Raw genomic sequence first — 11,488 nt, 5'->3', positions numbered from 1 at the left:
GATAAAGAGCATGGCCTTTCCAGGTGTCAGTTCAACTACAGTTTGTAGGCCAAACGGCACTAATCACAGAGGACAATGTAAGCACACAGACCACCGTTGTTGAGGCAAGGACAAGGGTAACTAAAAACATCAGTTGTGGCAAATAAAACATTATCTCCCCTCTCCTCTTTTATTTTAAAGTGAAATTTGTTAAGTGGACTGAAATGTCTTGTAACAGCTTTACATCTATCCATTATTTAGGTCCACAGAATTCAAATTAATTACCCAAGATATTAACACATGTAGCACAAATTAGACATGTAAAAACACACATTTTATTATATACATTCAGAAGGTAAAATTAATTTAAATTGACAGAGGTTTTTCTTCTTCATTTCCATCTTCTGCCTCTGCTGCTGCTTCCAAATACTTTTCATCAGAGACCTGCAGAAACATACCAATTTTGTCATAATTTTTTAAATTATTTAATTCTCCTTGATCCTGGAAATCCTCCCCTCATACTGCTATTGTAACAAAAAAGACAGCCTACGAAGACAATTATTGTCTCCAAAACTAAACAACCTGAATAACAAGCATCTTCAAACTAATTTCAGAGAAAAATATAATGGTCTAGGCTCTGAAGATGTCCTTGGCTAACAAGTCTCAGTAGGCATACAGCATCTTTCTTCTCTCTCTTGCCACAAAAATAAGTAAAATATTTGGTCTGAAGGGTCCAAAACATCTGCTGTTTAATACTTATGAAGATTTCCTAGATTTAAGGATGCCTTGATAGTAATCCCCAGGATGTACACAGCTTATAATATTCTATAGTTCCACTTATCTTAACAACTTTCTTTGGCATTTATTCAGTCATTGTAAAGCTTCTCTTGGATAAGTATCTTTCAACTTTGAAACAGTGTCTGTTTAAAACAGAAGAATGTTTCCAAGAAACTCTTATTTTCCATGCAGGTTTTAAACAGGCATAAAATAGTCAAAACTAGTGCATTTATGCAGTTTACTGAAATAGCATTCCCTTTTAGCTCCAGTAACTTCTACCTGGGTTCACCCAGTGGTATTAGGTTTTATCCCCACATTTACTTATAAGAAACACATTCACATGCGGTCTGTCAAACCTGTGGCAGAAAACTTGTTATTACCTAAAATTTAGGTGAGTTTAAATATATTATTCCAGTTTTTAGTTCTCTTACTTCATGTTCACATTAAAAAAGGAAAAAATAATTTTAAATTTTATGCACGTATGATACCAACATTAATTTAAAAAACACTAATGTAGTTTAAAGCGATAATTAACAACAGCTTAGAGATTATTACAGAGAACATGTGGGATTCTCAGCAGCAGACAGCTCCAGAGCCATGAATGGCAAGTCTAATACAATTTGTTCTGGGTTTTTTTTAATAGTACAAATTATATCAATTGAATAGTGTATGGGTTTTTTTAATAATCAGACTTCAGAAGCATTTCAGATAGCATATCCTCTACTATGCAGCAGTTAATTTTTTTTTCTTCACCTGTGAACACTTCCATTCCTAAAGATATATTCTTGAATATATTACCCATCTCTAATCATTCAAATTCTACTCAATCACAGCACATCTTATATTTGGTAAGCTGTACTTTACCACTAACGAGACTTACCAGCCTCTTCGATCTTTCCAGCAGTTTGCGCCACACGGTGTGGTGAGCCTGTATTAAATGTCATCAAATTATATTGCTGAAGGCCAAAACAGCGCCGAAGTTTTCTCACAGAATAGTTTTTGACAAATATATAAAAATGATGGCACAAAAACATAACAATATCTAATTCAGTCATTACAGCTTATCGTTACAGCCTCCAATTTGCCCACATTCCTTGGCGGGACCTGAATACATCTGCTGACCACATCCACTGATTGTGTAAAATCACTGACGGGTTAATGGGCAAAAATGGGAATTAAAATTTGATGACAGGAATAGGAAGAAAGACTCCTGTCTCCACCTTTGATCAGCAAAGCCTTTTTTAAGACTGACCAGCTCTAGGAATTTTTTTGTTATTGTTGTTAAGTCTGAGTTCAGTGTCATTAAAGACTTTAAAACAGTAATCTTTATCGTGAGTATAAATGCAAAGTTCTGCTCTTTCCTGAATCTGAATAAACACTGTCAGGAGCCTCAACTTCAGAAGATTAGCATGCACAACCAGCTAAGGCAAGGTGAAGAAAATATCCATGCAGAAATTGCACAACCAAAACAACACTTTCAGTACTGAAAAACACATCAGGGGCCCTCTGAAGCAAGCTTTTCCAGTTCTGATTTCACACCCGCAATAGTTCTGGGAAAACAAATCCAAATATCCAACACAATCATCATCATGGGCCTTCCTTTTCTGCTACTGTTTTCACCGCTGAATTAACCACTGTGTTACCAACACAGCATATAATAAAGATCGGAAAGTAAGCTAAATGCCCTAACTTAAAGAAGAAAAATCTGTACAAAATGGATTACTTACCTTTAAATGGACTGGCAGGGACACACCCTGGAATCTCCTTATCAATTCAGATTGGTTAGTATGAAGATTATGGGCTGCCGTTATCTCATACTGGAAACAGAAACTTGTCCTTGGAATATGAGGGCCTTCACTAACATCTACAAAGTCACCAAATCTGATGGGAGGGAAAAAGAAAACCAACACCCTATGTCAAATATATTTGGAGAGAAGTACAAACCTATTTGGTTTTATTTTCCATTAGAAAAATCCTATCTTCAAAACAGAAGAAAGAAAATCCACACAAATCCCAGTCCAAATGAAAACAAATCCTCAGTTCAGTATTTCTAGGTTTCCTGAAGCAAAACTATAGGTCACATGACTTCCTAAAATGAATTGTGAAATTTAAACCTAAAGTCTACAAAGAAGATCCCAGGTCTAACAAATCTTTAAAGCCATGTTTGCTTTAATAGTGGGATAACTCTTGTCATTCACCAGAAAAAGATTTGTCTCCAAGATGACACATTTTCCACAGTACAGTGTTTACAATCTGCACAAGTCTTTTCCTCCCTTTCAGGTCTTGGAAAACTGCAAATCAATTAAGAAAAGTGAGAAACAGAAAGAAGTACAGCAGAAGAACTTTCAGAATAAACCTGTCCCAGAAATCAATAGGTAAACTCATTTTTCCCTCTTATTGAGCAAAATAGAGAGTGGGAGGAATGAGAGAACAACAGACACAACATCATTCCAAAATGTCAAGAATAATCACTGCAAAGACATCTTTTCCTCAGAGAGATGTGCAACTCCACAACCTAATGCATAACAATTTAGACATCTAGAAAACTGAATATCCTACACTAGCCTAAGTTAGTAACAAGTTCTTTTATATACCTGAGAAACAACACAAGCTTATTGCACAGGAGCCAGCTCATTTCTCATATCCAGCACTACAAGAAAATAGATTGCTAGTTAGGATGATCCTGACAACTTTGGAAGAAAAATTCACTATACAACAGTATTTCGTTTGTATTTTATTTAACCTACCAAGCTCTAGAGATTTACTTAGATTTTATGTGAAAGCATTTAAACCAGTAAGACTACTCTGGCATTTACCACACCTTTAACACAGCAAGAAACAGAAATGTAGCAAGAACCACCAGGTGTTAAGCATCACAAAACAAAGGTTGCATTAAAAAACAAAGGTTGTATTAAAAAAAAAAAACAAAAAACCTATCCAAACAACTTAAGAGTAGAGAGAGTAACGAATACAAGTGATTTCTAAATTGAAAACCATCATGAATAAATTACTCTTTTCACTTGCAGAGAGTATTTGCAATGCAATCAAACCCTTCAGTAAATCATTACAGAATGAGAGTTCAGTTTTGCTCACCTATGTAACGTTACATTTCCTTCCGCATTCTGAGAAGCTTTCTGTTCTATAATCTCCATTTTGTATCTGTACAACACAAACAAAAAATTAAAAAATCCTCATCTTTATCACCAAGTTCTTATTAGACTACTTAAGAGATCAACTTAAGGAGTACTCTTAAAAGTCATGCTTGTATTTATTAGATTTGAAACACCCTTAAATTCTTAATTTTATGTGACAACACGCATTGGCATATTTCATAAAGCATGCATATGTTATAGGAGGATCACACTCTCTCTCTCTGGAGTTTTATTCAGAAAGATAAAATGAACCTGCTACTTCAAATAAAAATAAGAGGTTTTCCAGTCACATGAAAGACGAGAAGACACTATCAGATCACTTAAACTGATTTTATGCAATGTTTGGTGCTCAACAGCACGCCATCTGCAAGAGAGCTAGGTGTTTTCTGCTCTTTCTATACACACAAATACACAAACAATGTCTAAAGCTATTATCAAAATCCAGCTTCCACATGCTGTCAATGCTTGCCAGCCAACACTGGCAAAGAGATGCTTGTCTGCTTGTCACATTAATATCATCTTCGTTATCAAGCTAAAAAATTAGGTATTTTTGCAACTATAGCTTTAAGCATAATTTTACTTTGGTTCACAAAGCGATAAATAATTTATTATTTAACACCATCTCTCTTCAATCACCAAAAAGTTGCGGACCAGAAAATCTATTTCTCAAAACATAGCTTAAGTTTTTTTTCAGCAAATAGAACTGGAGTGTTTTGAACAAGCCTTTTATAGCAGAGGCCAGAGCATTTCACCCGTTTTTCCCTGCAGAGCTCAAAAATCGCGTTTCATCAAACCTTCACTTGAAGATACCATGATATGAAAAAAATTTTGAGTATGAAAGCCTTTCAGTAAAGGCTGAGCGTAACTAGTGTGCAAAGTCAAACCACAAGAGCTTCAATTTAAAAGTAGTAAAACCTTGAAGTTCACTATGAAACTAATAAGTCTGCAGTCTTTCCACTTGTCACAAAACTACATTCCAGTAAAGGTGCCTGGTGTTGGCCTCCGGAGAGAACACTAAAAACAAAGTAGGGGAGAATGATGAAGAGAACAGAGGCACAGTCCTTCAATGTACTGGGAGAAGTACCTTCTTACATCACCTGTCACATCTTATATTAATAAACAAAAACAATAAGAGATTTAAAATAATTTATAATTGCCTTTCTAAAAAAAAACTAATTCAGGCACTTACCTGTTATGCTGAAACATTTCACGTGCTACTTTTGCTTCAACATGCAGCGTTTCAAACGGCAGGTCTTTATGAATTAGCTTTTTGGCATCCCTTGTAAGAGAACGGAAGTTGTCCTAAAATATAAGTGATACAGATAAAACTGTCACCACTGTTTCACAGCTGTATTGAATAGATAAAGCATAAGAAACAGTAAATATTAGTCAAAACAATAAAGATTATCTATTACAAATCCTAAATACAATAATGTGGCCATAGGATTGTAACTCTTACTATTTATCAGCAACAGATTGCCACAGATCATTGCTGCTTGAATGGACTGATTTGCTGCCCAGTGAAATCAATCAGCATTTTTCCATCACAAACAACATGTCTTAATTGCAGTTAAACTTCTCAGGTTTTCCCAATGCGATATATACATATACAGTCTTGCTACTGTTAAATACTAATCTGTGTATGCTGTTTCCCAGAGTTCTGATTCCACTTATAAATGGTCTCTATCCTGAGAGAATCAAAATTAAAAGTGCTGAATAAGTAATAAACAGATATTGATCACCTTGGTCCAGAATCCAAATCTCAGCATACTCGGATTCATCAATAAATAAGAAGTTGTTATTAGGAGAAACTGTATTTGTAATGTGACTTAGAAAATATTTCAAATTAAGATACTTCAAGATCATAGTGAAGAAAAATTCTGCATCATACCAACACTGCTTTGTTGGCCATACAAACCTCTGCTGATATTTGGACATAAGAACAAGAATAGGCACCAGATGAGTAAAACACTCATGATTCCACCACCTATCAAATAGCTATAAGACTTCAAAGGTTTGTAGGTTATTAGTCTTACCGAAGAGCATGAAATATTATATAGGCTAACTATTAAGTGGAGCTTTGGCTGAATGTGGTCACGGTTCTTTTAAAACAATAAACATTATGCTGTAAACCGCTATGAGAAAATATCCACATTACACACATGCTTATTTTCAGAGGGCTCTATTCACAGAGAGGCTCTAGGGCTACAGTTACATCTACACTATAAGGCAAGATCAGCTGAGTAGGAGCAGCTGTTTATAGTAACAAAGATGGCACCGAGGTCCCAACAGCCACACCAACAATTTTGAGAGTTCTCTTTCAGACTAGAGCTACTCTAGTCCTATATACCTAAAACCTGTAAGAGCCTGGAAAACAGCTCTAGGTTTAATTTCATCTGCAAGAAACCCTTTCTGTGTGCTCTGAGACCAGTCTGCCATGAAAGCCAGTACATGGCAAATCTGGAGATTAGTTTCCAAAGAGCACTCCTGACCTAAAATAAAATAAAAAAGAAAAAGAACTCACTGCCCTCTCTCCCCATCAGAAAAGAACCACTGGATAACAATGCAAGCTTTATAACTTTTTAAGAGAGACATTCCTGTGCTTACGTTTGTTGGTTTCCAGTCATTCAGTCTATTGTCCAAAATCACATCGTAACAGAAAGCTCCAGAGATCACTGTGATTCCAATGAGAAAAATATTCATGTTTGTAACAAAGTATGTACTCATTGCCATAACACACATTTATAAATATATAAAAATGAATAAGACTAAAAAAAAATTATTACAAGAAATCCATGATAAAATACAAATGCTCAGCTGTGATTATACAGTCAAAGGCAGATTAAATCTGTGTGAGGTCACACGTGAGCAAACTCTGCTCCTAGCCCTGTTTGTACTTCAATAATCTTCCAACTTGATGCATACATCTTCGTTTTCAATAACATAAGTGCTTACAAGGTTATGCAGTTATTAGGGCAAATTTCACAGAAACACATTACTTCTAAATACCTTACTTATGCAACTTCACAATAAAAAGGTTATGTCCTTAAGTTACTACCTTCACCTATGAAATCCTAAAGTAGTCTGAAATCTAGTTCCCACACAGACAATATCCTGTACTTTGACCACAAAATTGTTCTCAGTGTGATGACTATAAAGACTACAACAACAGCCTGTCAGACACGACTCTCTGATACTTTCGGTAACAATATCAGACACTCATTGAAGAAGCAGCAAAACCACAAGATAAGCAATATAAAAAACTTAGGTCACCTGGCACTTCTGGAGCTTTAATCAGATTCACTGAGTACTCATCTTTGAATGCCCGCTTTAACACGCACGCCATGATCATGGCGCAGGAACGCCAATAGGCCTATAAAGAGAATTTCAAAACACAGATTTACTACCTACAAGCTAACAACCCATACCAGATGAACATCAGCTATTTGTTCCAAAGGAGTACCAACACTTAACTGAATGACACATAAACCTAGCTGTGAACCCAAGCAACACCTTCTTTAGTATTTAAACTTCTATCTGGAGATGATTCTCCATACAGAATAAACTAAAAACAAATAAATAAATAAATCAAAATTGCATTTAAAATGCAAGCCATGTGTTGCCTGGAGATATTTAAATCTGAAATCACAGACTAATACAACAATATAGGTTGAAAGAGATGCCTACACATCACCTAGGCCACATCCAGGTCCAGCTAATGAAAACCATGATGTGCTAACCAACTATTAAATATATCTGGACTTTCACAACAACAAAGTTCACGAAATCAGATGAACAAGGAACAGAAAAGGACATACAGAATCAAGCAGTCATAATCAGTGTCACTTACAATGAGATAATACATAGACTTACCTTATTTACTTCCTCTGGATCTTCATCTTTGAAAGTAAGGAATTGAATTTCACATGATTTGGTCAAGGGTCTGTACATATCCCAGACTTCACCATCCACGAGAGCTAGAACAGATTTCTTGCAATGCCATTCACTTAAGTCTGAAGAAAGTAAAAAAACTCACAACTATTAACCATACTCCCCAGAGTCAGCAATTCAGATCCCTGCATTTGTAACAACAACGTGCAAGCTTCACTTTTATAAACAGTTTGGAAGGATGAGCTGTTAACAGAGCCTCCAAAAATTAACTGTTTCTGCTGATGTATTTTAGAATAAACATATTTTAAACCTCCCACAAAAAAATATTCTGAATGCATGTCTGTTATCTTGGTCATTAAAATGTCAACACTAACATTTCAAATCCAGGTGACAAATATTTCAATTAGAAATAAATTTTCATCATGAGTTGCATGCTTTTAGTTTAAGAGTCATTCACTTACGCATAGCACAATTGTATGGAGTAGACAAAGCTTTGTTCATTACAAACACAGTGCCTGGATGCGATTTCCCAGTGTATTTCACTTCAATTTTCTCAATTCGTGGATAAAGAGACAACTGCCTCTCTTTCTCTTTGGTAAAGAGTTCATTACGCATCTGAATAACTTCATCTGATGTCAGTCGCAAATCAGCTGGTATGGAGATGAACCCTGGTAAAAGTAATTATCTAAAATAAGCAATAAGAAGTTTTCAAAGCCTCTTTACAAGACGCTGCTTTCTACAGAAAGGAAGACATGCCACTGCACTGCTGATCTACATGTGTGTCTCAACAGAATAATAGGTTTGCTAGGCTAGAAAAGAGCTTTGAGATCAAGTCCAACTGCATCCATCCACTACTAAACCATATCCCCAAGCACTTCATGTATCCATCTCTTTAAATACTTCTGGGGACGGTGATCGAACCACCACCCTGGGAAGCCTCTGACGGTGCCCAATAATCCTTTCGGTGAAGAAATTTTTCCCCATGTCCAATCTCAACCCCCACTGGCACAACTTGAAGCTATTTTCTCTCGCCCTATTGCCTATCACTTGGGAGAAGAGACCAACACGCAGCTTGCTACAACCTCATTTCAGGTAGTTGTAGAGAGCAATAAGGTCTCCCCTCAGCCTTCTCTTCTCAGCCACCTCTTGTAAGACTTGTTCTCCAGCCCCTTCATCAGCTCCATTGCTTTTCTCTGGACATGCTCCAGGACCTGAATGCCTTTCTTGTAGTGATGGGCCCAAAACTGAACAAAGTATTCAAGGTGTGGCCCCACCAGTGCTGAGTAAAGGAGCAGAATCACTTCTCTGGTCCTGCTGGACACACCATTTCTGATACAAGCCAGGATGCTGTTGGCCTCCTTGGCCACCAGCTGGCCACACTGCTGGCTCATATTCAGCCAGCTGTTGATCAATACCCCCAGGTTCTTCTCTGCCAGGCAATACGCACTAAGGTGAATGCTTCAGCAGCTCCTGGGCCCTGCAATGCTTATACAAAGCCACAACAGTAAACCCTAAAGCACTGAGAGCTTGAATTGACACGAAAAAGGCTCACAAATAAACTCTCTTAAGACCCATTTTAGAAAGCAAGCACCCTTTATCAGGCCTGGGCAACAAGAGGGTGTGATCTCCATCCATGGCGCGCAGTAAGACAAGAGCTGGGACAGGATGGATTTCCCACTCACATGCACATGGATAAATTCTCCCAAACACCTTAAGCATATTCTACTACTTTCCAAGGACTAACCTTAGTATTATTGTGAACTTCACAACAGTCAAACCTCTTACAAACTTGGCGCTGGCTACAGCTATGCCTGACCCTGAATTTCAGATGGGAAAGGCTGCAAACAGAGGGGACAGCAGCAGACACATCTGTGCTGCACAGACCACATTGAATACAAAACGCTATCCTCTCCAAAGAATGACCAGTGTCTGGAGAAACAATTGTTTGAAAGAAAACACAGTGTCAGAGGGACATTCTGTCTATATGTCAAACAACTCAACTGCTCAGACAAAGCTTGATTTTACTTTAGCTTAAATCAAATATTCCACGGTTTGTAATAATAACTGCTTCTTGTATCAAATCACTCCTTTTCTTTTTGGACTTTAGCATCAAAACGACCTTCTCTGGCCGCAGAGGCTCTTCCCTCATATAGTCTCCCCACGCCAGGGCCCACCCTCCGCCACAGCGCCCCAGGCCCGCCACCGCCCGCCTCAGCCCCTCACAGCAGGGCCCGCTGCTACCCCAGCGCCCTCCCCCCCCACCTCCACTCACGGCGTCCCCCCTTCCCGCCTCGCAGTCCGCGGACAACCCAGCGCGCCGCCATGCTCCGCCCGCGTGCCCCGCAGCACCAGCACCGCCGGAAACAGCGGCGGCGGCAGCGACGTTCCGGCCGCTGTTTCGCACGCTGCCGCCAGGCGGCGCTGCGGGACACTGGCCTCCTCCAGACGCCGGGGAGGGGGCGGGGCCAAAGGAGGCGGGGCCAGAAGGGAGGGTCTAAGCGTCTGGAGGGGGCGGGGTCAGAGGGGGTGGGGCACCCCGCGCCTCAAGGAGCCACGGGGCGAGGCCAGCTGGGACGGGGCGGGGCCTATGGGGGTGGGGTCAGCGCGGGGGTCATCGGGGAGGGGCGGGGCCAATCGGCAAGGGGCGGGGTCCGAGCAGGGAGGGGCCAGCGGGGAGGAGCAACTGGTGGCTGGGGGCGTCGGGGGAGGGACGTCAGGGAAGGGGCGGTGACAGCGGGCAGGGGGCGGGGCCATAATGGAAGGGGCAATCGGGGAAGGAAAGCGGGACTAACTGGGATGGGGCGGGGCTATCAGAGAGTGGGCAGGGCCAGCGAAGAGGGCGTGGCCGGTGGGCGGGGTAGACGAGTGGGCGGGGCAGTGGGGATGTGGCCAACGAGGAGGGGCTGGTCAGCGGGATGGGGCGGGGCCAGCAGGAGGGGGCGGGGCCAGCGGGCTCGCGCCGCTGCGCCAGGGGAGCTCGAGCCGGTCTGCTGAGCTTTTACCTCTGTGTTCAGAGGCCCCGTCGCGCACCCTTCACTCGCTGCGGGTGTCACAATCCCTCCTCCTTCAAGGAGCCTCGTTCCCCGCAGGCGGCAGCGCCATCCCTCAAAGCCGTGGCGGGCTTTCGATGCTCCGAAGGCGTGCTGATACCGAAAACCCCGGCAAATCGACTCTCTAGAGACTCGTTTTGGAGTTTTAGGAAGCAGCATCCCTCATCAGGGCTGGGCAACACGAGGGAACGATCTCCATCCATCGCGTGCAGCCAGACAAGAGCAGGGGCAGGATGGATTTCCCACTCACATGCACAGGGATAAATTCTCCCAGAAATCTTAAGCATATTCTATTACTTTCCAAGGACTGATCTTAGTGTTACGAACTTCACAGCAGTTAAATCCGTTGCTGCTTTGGAGCTGGCTCCAGCTCTGCCTGACCCTGCACTGGAGATGGGAAAGGCTGCAAACAGAGGGGAACGCAGCAGACACAGCTGCTCAGCACAGATCACACTGTGCACAAGGTGTCATCGTCTCCAAAAAATGAACAGCGTCTGGAAAAACACTGACAGAAATCATGCTGTCAGAGAGACATTCTAACTTTCAAAAAAAACACAGTGACTTAGACGGAACAACTCTACTTTAGCCTAAATGAAAGATATTCCGCTTTTTGCAATAGTAACTACTTCTTGTATCGGT

At 40.6% G+C, this 11,488-nt stretch overlaps 1 protein-coding gene across 1 annotated transcript; it reads right to left on the bottom strand.

The window, feature by feature from the left end:
- Positions 1–298: 298 nt before the first annotated feature.
- On the bottom strand, positions 299–10,199 carry MRPL39 (mitochondrial ribosomal protein L39). Its single transcript, XM_054056425.1, has 10 exons — positions 10,072–10,199; positions 8,261–8,467; positions 7,782–7,921; positions 7,182–7,281; positions 6,516–6,583; positions 5,098–5,210; positions 3,850–3,915; positions 2,484–2,637; positions 1,637–1,684; positions 299–423 (listed from the first exon to the last, which is right to left on the bottom strand). Exons 1-10 carry the CDS (start codon positions 10,121–10,123, stop codon positions 346–348), a joined length of 1,026 nt encoding a protein of 341 aa, XP_053912400.1. The 5' UTR covers positions 10,124–10,199; the 3' UTR covers positions 299–345.
- Positions 10,200–11,488: the final 1,289 nt, after the last annotated feature.

Source organism: Cuculus canorus, chromosome 1 (genome assembly GCF_017976375.1).
Source record: "Cuculus canorus isolate bCucCan1 chromosome 1, bCucCan1.pri, whole genome shotgun sequence".
Taxonomy (NCBI): Eukaryota; Metazoa; Chordata; class Aves; order Cuculiformes; family Cuculidae; genus Cuculus; species Cuculus canorus.
Note: the sequence above shows the minus strand (reverse complement) of the source record. Positions and strands in the feature narration are given on the sequence as shown.

Bases quoted from the DNA above. Each gene is read 5' to 3' on its own strand.
- MRPL39 (XM_054056425.1), bottom strand. From the start codon at position 10,123: ATGGCGGCGCGCTGGGTTGTCCGCGGACTGCGAGGCGGGAAGGGGGGA. The intron at 7,922-8,260 runs GTAAGTGAATGA...TACTTTCTTCAG, and splicing joins TCCATACAATTGTGCTATGC to ACTTAAGTGAATGGCATTGC. The intron at 3,916-5,097 runs GTAAGTGCCTGA...TGTGTTGTACAG, and splicing joins GAAATGTTTCAGCATAACAG to ATACAAAATGGAGATTATAG.